Source organism: Prunus avium, chromosome 1, assembly GCF_965620075.1.
Source record: "Prunus avium chromosome 1, drPruAviu1.hap1.1, whole genome shotgun sequence".
NCBI lineage: Eukaryota > Viridiplantae > Streptophyta > Magnoliopsida > Rosales > Rosaceae > Prunus > Prunus avium.
Genome location: NC_142284.1, coordinates 3,533,533 through 3,552,526, shown reverse-complemented (window position 1 = coordinate 3,552,526; position 18,994 = coordinate 3,533,533). Strand labels below are relative to the sequence as shown.

The window sequence follows — 18,994 nt, the reverse complement described above, 5'->3', positions numbered from 1 at the left end:
CAACCCGTGAAAAATTTCATATCAATCCACAACGCACGCTTATAAAACCTTTAGAAGGAGGAAAACTCCTTGTTGAGAGAAATGGCCTTCTGAATTGTAATGAAGTTGTGTAACCTAAGAACATAAGCTGACTAAGCAAAATAAGAGAAATAGAAAGGAAAAATAAAATATGTTAGTTATTGGGTCATGTTCTCCTCATATTGTATCGATATTGTTTTCAACTTTAGACGTATTTAGATTTATGTGGGATTTTACATCAAAAGAGCTACATGCAACTTTAGAAAAAATACCCATATTAAATCCCGAATTTTACATTCACTAATCTCTTCTTGTCCCAAATGTTGATGATTAATTAGCGTTAAAACTCATAAAATATTATAGGGACACAGACAAGAATATGTAAAAGTACCCAAAATTATACATCTTCTGCATCAAAAAGTGAGACACATAACCAGACATGTGGTCTGAAGGTTGATATCAAATATTGCTTCAAAGCTCCAAAGCAGATTGTATAGCTAAAATGGTACAAGCCAGATATAAAAAAATAAAAAAATTCCCGCAATAATTTGATTCCCAAAAAATAAAAAATAAAAAATTTCCCAGTATAGTATATTGCTCTCTTGAGAATAAAATTGTATATGGCATTATTTCTGTCAAATTTGAAATACCATTTATCTAAGACAAGAAAAACAGAGGCATTCCAAAGTGTAAAAATTGATGCCCTCTTTCCAGTTTTGTAAAATTCTTTAAAAAAACATGTCTGTTGAATATTGAGCCTAAGAATTTAATTAGAGCCATTCAGAAGAAATGGGCCTCCATCATGGTTCTGTTGTAGCAAAGATTAGATTGATGCTACAGCATAACCTTGACTAACTATGGAGGTAATAGGAGACAATGAGACACATTACATCAAACATCTATCATAACTTTTTTCTTTTTTCTTTTTTCTGTTCAATGCATGCTTAATGAAGTTCTTAAATCGAAAGCAGTTTCAATTAGTCCGAAACGTCAAATTGAGAAATTCTTGTGTATAACGGATGTATACAACACTCCTCTTACGTGTAGTCACATGACTGATTATTGTAAGAAAAGTGTTTGCGAAAAATTATCTAAGAAAGATGCGTTCGATGACACATATGTTTACGTCATCTTATAGTGCACATGTTGTTCGAGTGACCTCAATCTTCTTGAGTTTTTCTTTTTAAGCGAATGACTAAGGTGTTTGACGAAAATGTTTGAACACACCTATTTATATGCCATTTGATAACTTTCTTTATCAGGCCTTGACAATGACAAAATTCTTTGCTCCGCCACTGTTGATATGGGATATTAACTCCATCGACACTCATGGTTCGTATCAAGCCACACAATATCCCAACAAATCACATGATGTTAATCATTTCATCCCAAGTCATGGGGACGGATGGATGGAGCTAATGCTAATGGACATGTTCTGTAGAATCTTAGCATATATAATTTGCAAAACCATGTGCACAACCTTCCCGTCCCTTCAAGACAGAATTTGTTTGTTTCATATGTTTCCGGTGAGAGTTTGGTATAGTACGTAACTCATCAAACACAATCTTAGATTCCGAGAAAGGGTATATTTCCCTTCTGCAAAATCTAAAACACAAAACATATGAGACATGCAAATCACTTCATGCTGCAGAACTTTTGCCAAAACCAGAAAATGGAAAGCTCTCTAGAAGGATGCACAAACCAAAAGGTTAGCTTAAGTTACCAGAACAACATACAATTAAGCATTGTCGACCCGCATTGATTGGAAAGAGGTATAATCTAAATTGAGGAAGGGGATTGATCCCACTTTTTTTAAACATGTGCACGAGTCATGTTTTTTTGCCTAAATATTTAGAAAGAGAAAATTATTGATGCAAAGCAAATTAACCCTAGTGCACAAAGGGACTATATTTTTTTTGGGTGCTCATGGAGTTGGGTTTTCCTTTTTGCATAAGGTTTGGAATAAAAAGGAGGAGGTGGAGCATTTTTTTATGTAGGTTTGGTGATGATATATATATGATGGTCAAAATGAAAATGCTTCCATATCCAAATTCAAGCATTAAAAGGAAATAAGACATGTATGCATCGTCAAGGGCATGCTTTAGGACGTGTCATCTATAACTTTAGTTTGCCATTATGGATCATGACTCTACATCCTAAATCGAATCCAAAACAAAATTTGCCAATTACCCTTTGGTCTAATAGTAATTTAGTATTTGTTTTGTTGGAGACGTTTGTGAATTCAAATCTTATAAACGATAGTTTTTTTGTTTTGTTTTTGTATTGTTGAATCAAACAGAGAAAAGCAAAAAAAATCAAAAGGAAAGGGAAAAAAAAGGACCTTGCAACGTTGTTAATAAGGTAGTCATTCATAAAACCAAATCTATGATTCCCTAACATAAAACGATCCAGCATGTATGAAACCAAACCAATGATCTTTTGTCCTAATAGAGCAAATATTCATTGTATAAAATTCCATGTGATTTATCATGAAGGTGTAGTAGCATCTCCATCAATGGAAATTAGGATTTCAAATAAATTTATCTTTTTGTGTTTGTTTTGTCTTCATATCCAAAACTACGTACTTTTGAGTATCCATACTTAATTGTTTTTGGTTTACAATTTAGTACTCACGATTGATTTGTAATAAATAAGAAAGTTGTTAGGGACCTTTATGTCACGGATCCTAAAATAAAAGATAACAGACTCTAAAATAAAAGATGAAAATGCGTAATTTTAGACGTAAATACGGAGATCGGAGGACTCCCACTAATCTTCTCTCACTCTCAATTTGAATGGTGTAGCTCTTAACCAGAAATTGACTCCCATGATTGATCATGAGTAGTTGAGCACCTCTGCATTATCAAGAGCATAAGATGTCCTGCGCGCGTCCACCTCATATCCTCATCAATATCATATCAATTCTATGCCATGAGGATCTATATAAATAAAGTGCTGAATTATAAGCAAGTACACAATATATATTCTCCAGTGATCGAGAAGCATAATTATTTCAGCATCAGTCAATGACTAAGACTAGGGTTAAGGTTCTTGAAAGGGAGAGTCGCTTTTAATTTTTTTTAATTTTGGGTTTCATTATTTTGGTGTTAAGTTAATTTAGTCATGAATTTTTATCAAAATTATTTTGGATATTGTCCAGAGTGGAATAACTTGATCGTTATCCACTGCGTATAATTCCCCAAATTATTAGCATGTGTACCATTCCATATCTTTTATGTAACTGCAGCAAAATCATCATTCTTCTTCCCTTAGTTGACTGATCTCAAAATTAAATTCCCTTTACAGTAAAAAGGGAAGATATCGACAGCTTGCTTTGTATGGGGCAAACTTCTATAAATACAAAGCTCAATGGCTCCATGAAGGTGATAAGTACTTAACGAGAGAAAATTATTCGTTTGAGTGCAACCTACAATCGTAATCATAAAAAAAAAAAGCTACAAAAATCAAATCAGACATCGTTTAGTTCGATTTATGATCTAGAATTCAAAGTTCGAGATTCGAAACCTAAAGTCGGGTGTACACGTTCTGGGTTTGAGGTACGATCTAATCCAATCTTGTGTAGATAGTATATACCAAATGCATGATAGCACTATTTAGCTAATTAAGCTCCTTAGTCACATGTTAACACCATATACTGAATAATAATAATAATAATAATAATTGAATCCAATACTGTATGCCAAACAAGGACGCATTAAGGACATTCTTCGATTATATATTTACCCACATTGAAAGAATCGGGGCTTACCAAAATAAAACTTTGTAAAGAATCGGGCAACAGGCAAGGCTTGGTCAACCAATTTCTGCTCTAACTGTTGTGAGTTAAGGAAAGTTAGAGACGAAGAAAATCAAACCAAACCAAACCAAACCAGCTTTGCCTCTCAACAAAACAAAACAAAATCCATTAGAGGCCACTGCCAGGTCACCCCGCCATTGGTCGAGACTCGAGACCCAGCTCGCCACGTGTCCCGTCTCCTTTCACTTGTGTTCACCCAGAGTGCCACGCCATGTACGGACCCCAAACTAGCGATCCCCCGCGAGCCTCGGGTTGACCAGTGCCAGGCTTGACGGCTAAGTACGGACAGACCCCTACCACTATATATATATATATGAAGTTTAGGCTATTAACTCACTTTTGCCACCCCACACCCCTCCATTTTCTTAGCTCACCCTTCTTTTAACCTTCCTCTGTTTTTCTCTCTTTAAATTATTTTTCTTTTTTCTGTCTTTTTTTGACATGGTTGTTTGGTTTTTTGGATCGTTATAGGCTCTGCTAGCTCTTTGAGATTCTGTTGCATTTGGCTCCTCCTTTGTATAGTTTCCATCCAGATCACAACAACGAGGCCCGTGAGGAGGAGCGATATGCATGTACATATTGGTTGCATTTTAAATACATTCTCTCTTTGATTTTGTTTTTTTTTTATAAAAAAAATTAAGCAAGCGAACCCATTGATTAAAGCTCAAGCCACGCAACAGAGAGAGAATTGGAACCATGTTGCAGCATGTGATTCAGCAGCAGCAGCAGCAGGAGCAGGTTATTATTAATCCTCCCCCACCAATTTTTTTAATCTCAATCTCCATTGTTGTGTTTAGCTCTCTGTTCATGCATGATGCATGCATGGATTCATATTTGTTAATTTCCTGGACCAAGATTGTGTTTTTGTGCATGTTTGTTGTGATTAATTTGTTAATTAGTGTTTTTTCTGCAAATGGGGTTCTTCAGAATTTGTCTGGAGATGAAATAGAATCAAATTCATTGAGCAGAATAATTTATGTTGTGTTTTGTTTGCAAATTAGTTTGTGTTTCTGCAAATGGGGTTCTTCAGAATAAGTCTTGAGATGAAAGATGGTTGCAAGCTAATCAAAATTATTGAATGGAACATTCAAAATCATGCATGCATTCTTTTTTTTTTTTTTTTTTTTTGGCCTTTTTCATTTGTGCTTTGTTGGGTAAAATTTCTTGGTCAAAGCAGCAGGAGTTTCATATCCTCCCCCTTTCTTTTTGTCCTTTTTCTGTAACCATCATCATCTGCTCAATCCCTTTGGCATCTCTACCTTTCTAGCTGCGTGTGAATTTCTTGTTGAATGTCTTGTTTGATTTTGACATTTCCAAATTATAAATAAATAAATAATAAAAAATCATCATCATCTTTATACTTGGCTCTTGTACAATTCAGAATGTTCTGAGTTTGAGAGCCACTGGTTGGAACAAAAGAACAAATTTGATCCGATGAGCTTATTGTTTCGGGACTTGCTTCAACTCTCAAACTCCTAAAGAATTTGTGGGGGTTAAGGCATTTTACTCAAAATAGAATGATCCACAAGCAAATCCCATCAAATTTGTACCACCATTCATTGAGCCATTTCTATAGGCTATTTCATATGCGCACTCCTGGCAGATATTTCAAACTTGTTTCCAATAATACCCACAAAATTGTCATTGTCATTGTCTTAGGGTGCCATCACCTTAGCATTCTAATCCTGAATTTCCTTACTAGTAAATGTCCACTTTCCTTTTGATTAGAATGGGAATATTTATCTTTCTATGCTTCTCCCATAAGCTTTTCTATCTTTGATTCTTTTTGCGTTTAGATGGTTAAAGGAGCCTAGTGACAAACAAGCATTTCACATGGATAACATAAATTGGTTCTCTCAAGTGCCCTTTAAATTCTCACTGTTCGCTAGGATTGAGTCGTTTCTATAAATTGAACAAAACTAACATACCATGAGCTTTCATCTTAGTTAACTCCATTGATTTCTAGCTGAAATTGGGTAAATTTATTCCTACATGTCACATGCAGCACAAATGCACATCTTTTTCTTACTTTGCACAAAAAAATCCACCACCCGCCCATCCTTCTTTTAAGAACTCATTGTGTTCATGAATCATAATTCAAAGATCATCTCTACAAAAAAACACTTGAATCCGATATCATTTGACCATTCAATTGAATTATTGAAATTTTAGTACTTTCTTGAAGTACCGTGTTCATTGATTTTGTAGGACACAATTGAATATCGAAACGGTTTCCGATTTGTCTAATTTTTTTGCAAAGATGATCTATGAATGTAGACTTAAAAAATAGATGGTTTGGATCGTTGAAAAAAATTTGTAGGATACCCTAAAGGGTGTCCCTCAATAGAAGGGAACTATATATATATGGAAGATTGGTCCACTGAAACCACATAAAAAAATCTGAGAAAACTATCTCATTGTATTTTATACTTTTCATATGCTTGCTTCATGCATATAGAAAGAGAAAAACAGAGGGATGGAGGGAGGGAAAGCTCTACTGTGACACAGGTTGTTATATATATTTACTGTCATAAGCTGTAGCATGCCTATGTCAAAATCTTGTGTAACAATAATAAAATTTTATTGGTAGCAAAAATATGAAGAATGATGCTCCTAGTTGGCTTAAGAAAAAGGTTTTATTATTAGAATCTTATTATTTTAGATAAGGTTTACATGCAATCTTGTCAAATAATCATATTGTTAACATTGCTCTCTGATGTTTTGCAGGATGAAATTTCCAGCCAGATTAGTGCTCAAATTTTTGATTTTTGTGATCCTGAACTATTCCAAGAGACCCTACAGAATTCCGAGGTCACTTCTTCTCCAAATTGCTGCTATGAAGAAAATTCCTCCTTTGCTACAAATCTTTCACTTCCCCCAGACATAGAAACTAAGTTCAGTACCTACCAGGATAACAATGGCAATACTGACACAACCATTGCACAAACCCCCACAACAACTAGCACCACTACCACAACCACAAGCACCAACACCACCACCACTGCCGCTAGCACTAACACCGTCACCAACACCACCAACAACAATAGTGGCAATCTTTCCATAATCTTTGATTCCCAAGAAGAAATTGATAATGACATATCAGCTTCCATCGATTTTTCTCAATCCCCTCCTTTTTCTGTGCCTCCGTTTCTCGTGCCCCAACAAGAACAATTTGATTTCTCTTCAGTGCCACATCAAATCTCCTTAGCAGATTCTGTTGTTGAGGGATTTTCTCAGTACCCTGCTGAACCTGTACTGCCTCTTATGCCGGCTCCATTATCATCGGTTTTTGAAGAGGATTGCTTGTCTTCAGTGCCTTCTTATGTTCCTTTGAACCCTTCTTCTCCTTCTTGTTCTTTTCTTGGTCCTGGTATGGGACCACCATACATGACTGCTGGGACTATAAATCCTGCTGCATTATCTGCTGACAGTTCTGGAATTTTCACCGGCAGCATCCTTATGGCTTCTGAACTTCAAACGCAAGATTTGGAATATCAGGGAGACAATGGTGGAATTTTCTGTCCAGAATCATTACCGAGGGTTTTTAACCCCGAAGATCTTCAGGTACTGATCGCTGCTAGCAACTTTTAGTACTTTATAAGTGCTTAGAGAGATCTTATGGAATAGCTATTTTCTTTCTGGCAAGAAACACATATAAACAGTTTAATTCAATCTGTGTGAATTGAAAAACGAACTTGAAGTAACACAACATTTCAACACCTGCCCTCTTAAAAATGCATTTAATTGGTCATTAGAGTCAATTTCAAAAGAGTTAGAATTCCATATTTAGGAGGCATCGATGGGGGCGTATGATCATCTTCTATAAATCCTCTTAGGGGCCACATCTATAGAAGTATTATCTTGTTTATCTGCTCTCTTTAAACTCTTATCACCTGAATGGAGACTGGAAAAGTGGTATCACATTCAGCTTTGCCAAATAATACCAGCAGGCTTAGCATCAAAATAAGGATATAAGCACTTTCTTTCTTGTGCACTAAAAGGGACTGATGTTATTTTTCTCTGCAACCTTTTTTCTTTTTTGGTGTATTTTTCATCTTTTTCCTACTTGAAAGGCACTTAGTGCTGAGAGTCAACAACTGGTGAATGGAGCTGGGAATTCTACTTCTTTACCAACAGAGATTCCAATAGCAGAAGACCCAAATTTTAAAGTAGGAAAGCTCTCTGTTGAAGAAAGGAAAGAGAAAATCCATAGGTACATGAAGAAAAGGAATGAAAGGAATTTCACCAAGAAAATCAAGGTTCTCTCTCTCTCTCTCTCTCTCTCTCTCCAACACACACACACACACACACACACACGGGTTCCTTCTTTTTGTCACCATCCTATTATATCTTCTTACATATAGTTATATGAGGAAAACATTTGTGAAAAGCATTTGCCTCTGCTCATATGTGCATGTATGTCACTGTGTGCTTCATACTAGGGGATTAGGATTTAAACTCTCACTAATTGTGCAAGCAAATATGCAGTACGCCTGCCGCAAAACACTTGCAGACAGCAGACCTCGAGTCAGAGGAAGATTTGCAAAGAACGATGACTTCGGAGAGACTCATAGACCTGCTTGTAGCAACCACGAAGACGACGAAGACGATGAAGTAATACTTCTTACACTATTAAAACATATGCCTTATCTTATATCTACCAAGAATTTTTATTTTCTTTCAAGCTGTTACATTTTCCTTATTCTGATTGTCTTGTCACCTTACAAAGTTTTGTTGTCCTTTTTATTCTGTCGTCTCACAGGTAGTTGTGAAAGAGGAAGAGGATTTGGTTGATTCCTCAGATATCTTTGCTCATATCAGTGGAGTGAACTCTTTCAAATGCAGCTATCCCATCCAATCGTGGATTTGAGTAGTGTACTAGCCATAGACTAATTAATCTACCAATTTTGCAGGACCCTGTTTCCACCAGGATTTGTCTGTCCTTGGTTTAATAAAAAAAAATTCAATAAATTGGGTCATTAATATTATCCAATAAATAAGTGAGTCAGGACTGTAAAGAAAAGTGCATAACAATGTCAAGTTCTTGTGATACTATTTCTTGTACAAATTTCAAACTTGTAAGGTGCACATTTTCATGTCATCTTTACTTGAATACTAGTGGAACAATTTTATCTAGCTTTTCCTTGAACTTTTGTACACATTTGAACTCCCTAGAGGACTTTTAAAGAGAGAGGGTGCATTCTCTCCTCCCCAGCTCCACCTCCAACCGTCGTGTTTGACGCCGGTTTGAGTGTTTAGAGCTTCTTCTTTTCCTCTCCTGTTGTCTTTCCCACCGTTGCTGCCCTTTTACTCTTCGTCTCTCAACCACATTACCCTTAGATTTTGATCTTGTTCCTTTGAGTGGTTCAATTTACATGGAATCAACCTAGCCCCTGCCATGTTTAAAGAATATTTTTTGTCATCTCACATAATGACATTTTGAACGGCCGTATTTATTATTAGACAACCACTAAACCCAAAAGTGCAGGCTTATCATGCATGTGGAGAAAAGACATAAAGAAACATATAGACGCAGCCCCACCGCTGATTTTGAAAATTCTGACACAATGTTAGACAATCACTTATCAAATAACTTAAACTATCAGAAAACACCACCAACAATGTATATCAAGCTTTTAGTGTTTTCACGTTGTTTGGTGCATAGAGTTGAGAATTTGGGTATGTTTGTACTGGCCCGAGAGTTGAGGATTTGGGCTGTGGACATTGTTGGTCCATTTCCAAGTCACCTAATTTTATTGGGCCTTTCTATTAAAAAGAAAAAGGACTTCTCTCTCTGTTTTTTTTGTTATGCCAGAAAAATTATCTTCCTTTTCAGATTAATTGACACAGAGTCAAATCGTTTTAATGACAGTTATGCAGGTATTCAGAAGCTGCTCAAATGAACTGATGTGAGAAAAGAGCCTTGTTTGTTTGTCCTAGGTTCTTCTGCACACTTTTGGAGGTCAAAAAAATCAAGCCCAAATGCTATGACTTCGACAAAAGTGTAATTTAGTCATATGAAAAACAAACCTCAAAAAAGCAGGGTGTTGGGTTAATTGTTAGGTATGAAAATTTACAGGGCGCAGACAAAAATGCCTTCATTTTTCAACAGGTTTGTTGGTTAGACGGCTCCTCAATAGACACAAACTTTGTTGTCAATGTCATATTTGTCAACCACAGTTTTAAAACCAGGTTCACTCATTTCAGTCTGCATTTGCCCAAGATTTTTAGCCCTGCACATGCCCATGCCCAATTTAAGATTCAGTTTGGTCCCACTGATCCCCCTGCTACCAAATTTGAATATTTCAATATTCACATTGCAGGGAATATTGTTGGATGGAAGAAATATTGTGTGAAAGCCGGTGGATGAGTCCATAGACTTGTATGGATTCTTAGCATGCTCACACTAGATATGTCGATGGTTAGGGGCGGAGCCACGTATAAGCCTATAGTAACTGTGGCTCCCTAAGTTTCATGAAAAAGTCAATAACTCTTAAATACCTACTGCAATATCAGTTGAAATATAAGGTTATAAAACCTTGAAGATACAATACTGGCCGCCCCAAAGACAAGCTACTAGCTCCGCTATTGTCGATGGTCATCCGAGTTTCCAATAGATATGGGTTTATATCAATATGTCCCAACATTAGTGTGTGTGGTCTAATTCTTTATATACCAACTAATCACTTGTTACAAATCTGATCTGAGATTTCAATATGGTTCTAAACGAATCAAATTTTTCAACAAAAACAACCCTTCTATTTTATTTGATTCTAACAACCGTAATAGATTTAATCAAATGGAAACAAAAATAGTTTATTATCATCATATTGCAGGGAAATTGTTAACCAAGTTTCATATAATGGTGCCTTAGGTTGCGATCATATATTTGATTAATTGAGCAAATGTGAAAGCTTTTCCATGCACAAATGATAATGGAGGATAGATGCCATAGAAAATGCTTGTCTATAATCACAAACATCCAATTCTACTAGTGGTAGTGGAGATGCTGTTAATAATTTCATTTGTCATATAACTCACTACCCATAATTCCACTGCAGAAAATTTAGCCTAGTCTAGTGACCACCAACCACAATCTATTGCTATTACAAGAAAAACTTCCCACCAACTAACCATATCCAATAATCTTGCTCGTGACTAATTGCCTTTGACAACAGAAAAGCACGTTTTTAGACAGCGAAAGGGTTTTTTTCCATCCCCAAAAACACTTTTCTTTTTTCCCTTTTGGATCCAACTTTTGTAGTAAGTAGTTGAACTTCACAAAAATGCATTTTGGGGTTCGGAAAAAAAAAATTGTGCTTTTACCCCAAAAATAAAAAACGCTTTTAGGTGAAAATATGCTACCGAAATATATATATCTATCTAACTAACACTACTACAAAATCTAGTTATGGGGACTAATATTATTTGTGCTCTTTAGTATAAAACGACACAATTATTCATGCTCTATATTAAAAGCCACACTGCAGCTACAATAAATTGGTCAGTGTCCTCTATAGGAGTTTCTATTGCTCATGAAGCACAATTTTACCATTTTCGTGTCCTTTGCTCAATACTTTTGAGCACGAAAGTGTCAGATCTGATTCGACTTTTATATATGCACACCAATTATTCATTCGTGTCCAAAGTAATTTTTAATGAAAAAAAAATTTGATTGCAAAAAATACCTAAACCACCTCCTCTTTTTTTCTCTCTCTCTCTCTGTCACTACCACCACCATCGATTTTCTCCCTCACTGTTTCTCAACCATCAACCATCACCACTTCCTATGCCCCTCCACCATCTAAATCAGCCCAGTTCCTCTTTCTCTCTCTTTCCCCACCTCATATCCCTCCACCATCCACTTCCTCTCTCTCTCTCTCTCCATCTCCACCTCCTCTCTCTCTTTCTCCTCCCGATCTGGGTTTTCAGATCGCAGCCGCAAAACCTGCCCAGATTCGTGCCCTACCACCAACAATTTCCGCCCAGCGCCTTCTATCCCTGTCTCCCTCCAAATCTTCTCTAGACACCCATCACCAATCTTCATATTATAATCTCTAAACCCAGCCAAAATCGAGCCCTGCACTCACGATCTCTCGCAGTTGTCAATTTGAAATGTGGGTTGGGTGTGGTTGCAGGTCCATGTGGATGCAGATGGCAGTCGCTGTAATCTGTGTTAAGGGAGGCGACTTTGGAGGGTGGCGTCAACATGGAGACAGAGAGAAGGAGAACGGCTGAGAAGCTTTCCGAGGGAGAGAGAGAGAGAGAGAGAGAGAGAGGAAGTTTTGAGATATTTTCTAGGGTTTAAAACTTTTGGGGGAGGCGTACTCAATAAAACACCAAAAATTAATTAATGATAACTTTAGGGGGAGGCCGGTCTTAAACTTTACGTTTTCGGGGGTCAAAGTTTTAAACTTTGCTATTAAAATAAAACCCTTAAACAAAGTTAGAAAAATAAAAAGTCACATCACATGTAAATTATTGTAAATTATTAGGCACAAAATGGTTTTTGTGTCTAATATGCGAGATAAAGACACAAAAAATTTGTCTTTCCAAATAATATCACCTTTTTTTTCTAAAGAATGTCTTAGATAATACATATATAATTAGTTTTGCCACGATTTTTTTATGCCTAATGTAAAATTGTGCCCTAAGTGCATGAATTTAAAACAATTATTTGTGTTTTATAAGAAAAAGCCACAAATGTGATTGATTTGTGCCTAATGTTAAAAAGAATGCACAATATTGTATTTGTGCCTTTATGCTCGTGGTCTTTGCCCAGTTTTTTAGTAGTGTAAACAATTCAAGCTAGTTATTCTCTTTAGTCTAGTAGTATTTCTTTCTCAAATATTAAAAATTGGTCAAACATCAAATATTTGTCCGTCGATGATAAAAAAAACCAAGATAGAGAAATACTTCTCTATCATTTGTTGTAATAGAGAAGTTTTACCCCTCAATTAGTTATTTTTGTTTGAATATTTTTTACACTGAGATAAACAACCAATCACAATTAGATATCGTTTTTGCATCCATGTAAATTGAATTTGAGACCTTCTCCAACTAAGTGAAGATAATTATCACTATACAAAAGACTAGTTGATCCTCAAATCAATTCTTTAGACAACAACACACTCTGTTTTACATTAGATTATTAATTAGGAGAGATATAAACAAGGGTAACCATAATTAATTTGTTTGGTTTTGGTTTTTAGTAGCCATGATGAATTTTATGATTGCAACCTTGCAACCATTCAATGCTGGAAATTAATCTTTTGAGGTGACGGCCGATCTGATTTTCCGAGTGAGTTGAAGGATGAGATTTAATTTACCCACCGCCTACATAATAAATAAGTAGGGGAGGAGAATATGAGCACATTAATAAGAAACTAACATGATTAATAATATAATAATATAATAATAAATATAAATACTAAAAAAATTAGAAAGAAATAAGAGAATGTAATGTATGTAGGTGTAGGTGTAGGTATGTTTGTATTTGACCATTTCCTACGCCATCTCTCTCTCTCTCTCTCTTCACATGTCCAAGTCCAAGAAACCAAGTCGTAGCCTTGCGGCAATCAAAATTCAAAGCAATGAAAACAAACAAAATTTGTCTGAACTTGGAACCCAATTGCCCAAAAATTAATAATTATAATAAAAATAAATAAAAAAATAAAAAGCGAACAATTTGGCTGATGTGGCCTTCGTCTATTCGGCTACTCGTAGTGGGGGCCACCCTGACCTCTACTAGTGGAGTTCTCTGTCTCTCAGTATCATGCGCACCAGCTCACCTTCTAAAACCCCCTTTTCCCTCTTCATTTTTGAACCATATACCAATAGTGAAGAGATAAGTTCGTACGAATTATACACTCAAAATGTATATTATATTATATCTTCAATTCAAATTCTCACAAAATAAAAATATTACATTACTTTTCACTTGTGACTTTTGGCTAATTGCAAAGTGTGTATGTTTGGGTTTGATGTAAAAAATTTATATCCAATACCAAGTCTTATCTTATATGATAAATTTCTTTATTAGTATAATGACCAATATCACTAATTAATTTGGGAGTGCTTCTGGAATTGAAAATGTTATTGACTACGTTTGACATAACAATTTGAAAGTGCTTTTGGGGTCATAAAACCGCTTTTTAGAGGTTCTGCTTTATGGAACACTTACAATTGGATTTGTAACAAAAATTTCAATGCTCTTCTAATAAAAGCAGTTCTAACAAAAACGCTTATGAGCAAAAGTGTTAACTATAAAAATAATTTCAAACGGGCATATTCTCAATGTTGAAAGATATTTCTGTTTTAATCCTCCAACTCAATTGATAAAAAAGGAAAAACTAGTAAGGCCACTAGCACTCATCACATTTTCATATTGTCATGATTGCGGATTACACGTTGGGATAAAAATTCACATTATCAATGATCAAAGGATAGGGTTAACAATGCGATATGTTCTTCCTCAACCGTGAATATGTTGGATAATTTTTCTTCTAACATAAAATCAACGAGGCACGCAATTTATAAACTTTTTGTTAAGCATCTACTTTTGTGTAAATTTCTTTGTCAATGTAGTGGCCCAGAAAATGCAAGAATATTAGGTGGGACCCGCCATAGTTGAACCCGGGACTTCGGTAGAACTAAACAAGTACGCAAATTCAACCCAGAAAACGTGGCTTACGAATTAAACCCACTTCATCCCCCACCACGCCTCTTGGTGCAGTTCAGAGTTTTTTTTTTCAGTTTTTCAGACCCAAAACAAATAGAGTTCAGTTTTTTTTTTTTTCTTCAGGCATTTATCATAATTTCTTTCGTTCTTTCTTCAATGTTGCCTAAAACAGTTGCAATTTTTTCTTGAAAATGAAAAGAAACGGATGGCTTGGAACCTAGAATTGTGAGACGTGTGATCTCATTAGTAGTGGTGGTGGTGGCTCTTGCTTATCTTTGCTTTTCCATGTGCTTAGCTGGTTGTTTATTCTTCTTCACTTGGCCACCTTTTTTCCTTTACTTTCTTTTTGGTGGTTCCCCATTTGACCTTTCAGTCTTCTTTGTGCTTAAAGTGTGCGGTTGGGAGAACAAGCTCAAAGTTTGAGGAGAAAGAACAGTGTTAAATGCATTGCAAATAAGCTGCTTGCTTCTTCTTGGATCCAATTCCTAAGGTAAGAGAAAAAGAAAAATTGGTCTTTTTAGTTTTTTTTAAAAATATGTATATTTTAAATTGTTTGAACTTTTCTTCTGGGTGTCTGTTTATTATGTTTTATGGCCACTTTCTGCCTCTTTTTAAAATATTTTATTCATCTTTATCATAGGCCACTTTGTTGGTTAATTGTGATTTTCTAATGTTGTGTTTGAATTTCCTTTCTGGGTTTTATTTATATGAAGTTTAGATGTATAAAGATCAAATCTTTTTGTCTGTCTTCTTCTTTCTCAGTTCTTAGAGAAATTGTACTATAAACAGATGGAAATTAGGAGTTAAGTGCTTTCTTTTTACTGAATTAGGAGCTATGTTGGGTTGGTGGGAGATTTTTTTGTATGTGTTCCTGTTTTGGGTTAGGGAGAAACTGTATCTAAGTCACCAAGGGAAAGTTAGAAAACTGTGGAAGATATTGTTGCAGTTGGTTTTGATAGCACAACAAATAAATAAAAACCTCCAAGCTTATTTTGTATGATTGTGCCTGGAGCCTAATGCTTCACGCTTCAGATTTTGAAAACAATCTCCCAAGCTTGATTTTGACAGCTTCAATCAATTTCTGGACTTATCTCCGTAGCTTCTGGGTTGGACAAACTTCAAAGTTTCCAATTGATGTCTTCTTAAATTTGCAAATTGATAGCTTATGCTTACCGCTTGTGTTTGTGTTCAGGTTTCTTGCAAGATAAGAATTGGACAGGTATATAAGGCCGTCTACCACCAAGTCTATATAATTCGGTTTGAAGCAAAATATAGGGAAAAACTTAGCTGCCATTAATGTGTGGTATTTAATTGGGGTCAGCAGATGGATGATAAGTTAGTAGATGCTCAGAAAGATCACCAGGGACAAGACGATTCGTTGCATATTTTGAGCAAGGAGCGGGAATTGTCAAGAAATGGTACTTTAAAATCCTCTGGGTCAAAATTGAAAAGGTTAGTCACATGGTCAAATCCACAGCATGCCCTAATTTCAAATGTTAAGTGTTCACAAATTAGTAAATGTTGCATAAAAAGTTCTTTGTTTCCAAGTGCTCTGGGCTTGGACAGAAGGATTCCAAAACATATACTGAGCTTAGATGAAAAATTTCGTCGTCGTTGCATGGAATTGATTCATATTAGTGCATCCAAAGCTACCCGATGCAGTGCTGTTGTGAATTTGAGCTCGACAAAGATTGGTGCTTTGCCTGAGAGCTTGAATGTGACTAAAGTTAGAAGTGGAGATACATGTAATTCTACTAGGTTTGTTTTTGAATGTCCATTGGCAGCTGGAGGTGGGAGTGTAGTGATAGGCCCTGCAGGACAGTGGATTGTAGGTACAGTTATGGGGAGCAAGAGCATGGTGAATATATTAAAGAGCCCTTTGTTCCACCAATTTGGTCCCCTCGGTAGCAATACAGACTTGACAAGAATTAATACAAATGATGTGAAAGGCTCAATATGCTATGATTTTACAGAATCTCCTGGTGGATTAAGTTTCTCTTCTTCACCGGTGCTAGAAAAGGAAACACCAAATAAGGGAAGCCATAAAAATGGATCTGATACTGGCCACAAAAGGTTTGTTTCTCTGTGTAGTACAAACTCTGCGTGTTCTGATCAATCTTCTGCTTCTGCTCTCACCACTGTTTCTCAAGGAATGCTTCAATGCACGTGGAAGGGAGGGAATCCTCATTTTGTTTTCTCCACAGATCAAAAAAGGGAGGTCTATGTAGCCAACTTGTGGAAGGTTGAGTCTGAAGAAGATAAGACTCTGGACTATGTATACTTGTTCCATTCAGGAAAGGGTGGGCAAAAGGACCATGAAATTCGAGATGGTGAGTCACAGCTTGTTGGAAAGATGAAGGTGAATAATTTGGTCTCACTCTGCTCAAACAATTCAAAGATCATGGAGACTGAGTTTGTTTTGTATGGTGGTGGTATTGAGATGCATACTTCTGCCCATAATCTCAGGAAGAGTAAGGGGTTATCAAAGAAGGTGGCAGAAGTATTCAGGTCAAGTCACTCATCCAAACAAAAAACCTCCTCCAAATTGAGTGGACCAAGTTCGAAACTTGAAAGTTCTTCTCGGGAATCATGCCTAGATACAGGCAACAATCAAGATGCTCTAGGTCTGCCCAATTTATTAGAAGATCATCTCCCTCCAAATTTTGAATTGGCCGCCATTGTTGTCAAAGACCATCTCCCTGATGATCGTAAGGAGGAGGCTGGAGGTTGGGGTTTGAAATTTCTGAAGAAAGTTGGAGTCAAGAAAACCGCTACTGTGGAAGCCTCAGTACCTATCGAATGTTGTCGAAATAATGGTGATTGCTCTACCAGTATGGATGTTCTAATCCCAGCAGGTCTTCATGGTGGACCAAGAACCAGAAATGGTGGTGCTTCAAGTCTTACTGAAAGATGGAGATCTGGTGGACATTGTGACTGTGGAGGTTGGGATCTGGGGTGCCCACTCACAGTACTTCAAACCAAACCAAGCAAAGAAGACATTTTCCCTCAATCGGACACTCAGGGGGAGTGCAAGTCATTTGATTTAAATCGAAAGGTATGCCAATCTCCTACCTCACTCCCTTCCCCCTTTAGTTTCTTACAAAGTGAAATACAAAATGTTGTTGAGCAAGTATTAAAATTGACTACATCCATACATGTTTACAAAATTTGTGTATCTGGTGCTTGATCTGATGAGTTAATGTTTTTGGACATAAGATATCGGAATCTGGAAAATAATATTGTTTTTGGCTTGAAAACAAAGAATGAAGTGTTTTTTATGACTTACCTGATGGGAACTGAAACATGGTATTTTATACTTCCAGCATATTTTTGTGTGATGCTAAAGCTATATGGTTCTTTGCAAGTAGGCTACAGAATGTTAGTTGATGTTAAAAATTATTCAGGAACAATTTGTCACATACTTACATCTATTCATACTTAACTTTTGAGCATTTATACAATTATTTGAATATGTATTGAGATGCTTTTCTCCCATTTCAATTCTTCAGGGTTCAGAACATGGCCCTCCCACATTCAGGATGTTGAATGTCCACGATGGTTTGTATTTTGTTCATTTTCAACCAACTATGTCAATTCTGCAGTCCTTCTCAATTGCAGTAGCAATTATCCATACACAGAGTCCCACTCTCCGACCAAAATGTACAGGAGTTTTAAGTACCAAAATCCAGGGTTGAAATTTGTGTAGTTGTTGTAACTCTCATACTGTATACAGCAGTGGGCAACTTAAATTATATATGTATGTATACTTGGAATCCAGATGATTTCTGTTGTGTTTTATGGTTTTCTTCGGTTACCCTGATATAGTGATATCAGACAGTTTTCTGCTTCTAGGTTAGTTTGTATTGGTTGGGATTTAGTCCCTTGATTCCTAGGCCAGAAATGCTTGTAATCTGCTCATTAGTATTGAATGTACGAGATTTTGATATAATTATATTGATAGCAAATCATCTTGAGGGCAATTAGCAACACTGAAATTGGCATTTTAATAATTTTGCTGAGATCAATCCGAACTGGAATTTAATTCTTAGACCAAGCCCTGCTATCATAATTTAAAATTTTCATCTTCTGCATACCTCCACTCCAGCTATAGAGTGTTTGATTTGCAGCTTGTTAACATGCTTGCTCTGGTCGCCGCTAGTTCGTTCATGACCATGTTCATGCGTGGAATACATCATTCTAGTGCTCACAAAGTAAGTTTTCCTGGATCTTATCTTTTGTTTTCATGTTTTAATTACAGGGATTACATTTGACATATTAGATTGTCTTATATTTTGTTCACCCACTACGTGTTCATCATATACTCAAACATAGTTGTCTAGCTTAGCTATAAAAAGTGATAGAGAAGAGATTGAGACTAAATAATCGTAGTAGTCCTCTTCATAATCAGAAGATAAAGTTAGAAACTTACGTATAGCCTCTAAACCATGTCATATCAAACCATGGACCTGACCAATTAT

At 36.1% G+C, this 18,994-nt stretch overlaps 2 protein-coding genes across 7 annotated transcripts; both read left to right on the top strand.

Annotated features, from left to right (window-relative positions):
* The first annotated feature begins 3,437 nt into the window (after window positions 1–3,437).
* Window positions 3,438–8,971, top strand: LOC110769342 (uncharacterized). 4 transcript variants are annotated; one of them, XM_088250688.1, is made up of 6 exons: window positions 3,438–3,575; window positions 4,307–4,573; window positions 6,563–7,399; window positions 7,909–8,094; window positions 8,324–8,449; window positions 8,598–8,971. In XM_088250688.1, exons 2-6 carry the CDS (start codon window positions 4,532–4,534, stop codon window positions 8,703–8,705), a joined length of 1,299 nt encoding a protein of 432 aa, XP_088106814.1. In that variant the 5' UTR covers window positions 3,438–3,575; window positions 4,307–4,531; the 3' UTR covers window positions 8,706–8,971. The 4 variants fall into 4 exon arrangements, with proteins under 4 accessions (XP_088106814.1, XP_021828983.1, XP_088106808.1 ...); XM_021973291.2 differs by lacking the exon at window positions 3,438–3,575 and adding an exon at window positions 3,810–4,114; XM_088250682.1 differs by lacking the exons at window positions 3,438–3,575; window positions 4,307–4,573 and adding an exon at window positions 5,800–6,343.
* Window positions 8,972–14,522: 5,551 nt separating this feature from the next.
* LOC110769330 (cadherin EGF LAG seven-pass G-type receptor, putative (DUF3527)) lies at window positions 14,523–18,465 on the top strand. Of its 3 annotated transcripts, XM_088246648.1 has the most exons (5): window positions 14,523–14,814; window positions 14,908–15,006; window positions 15,709–15,735; window positions 15,841–17,571; window positions 18,026–18,465. In XM_088246648.1, the coding sequence occupies exons 4-5, from the start codon at window positions 15,841–15,843 to the stop codon at window positions 18,209–18,211; spliced, it is 1,917 nt and encodes a 638-aa protein (XP_088102774.1). In that variant the 5' UTR covers window positions 14,523–14,814; window positions 14,908–15,006; window positions 15,709–15,735; the 3' UTR covers window positions 18,212–18,465. The 3 variants fall into 3 exon arrangements, with proteins under 3 accessions (XP_088102774.1, XP_021828971.1, XP_021828972.1); XM_021973279.2 differs by having other exon boundaries at window positions 15,709–17,571; XM_021973280.2 differs by having other exon boundaries at window positions 14,523–15,006.
* The last annotated feature ends 529 nt before the right edge of the window (window positions 18,466–18,994 follow it).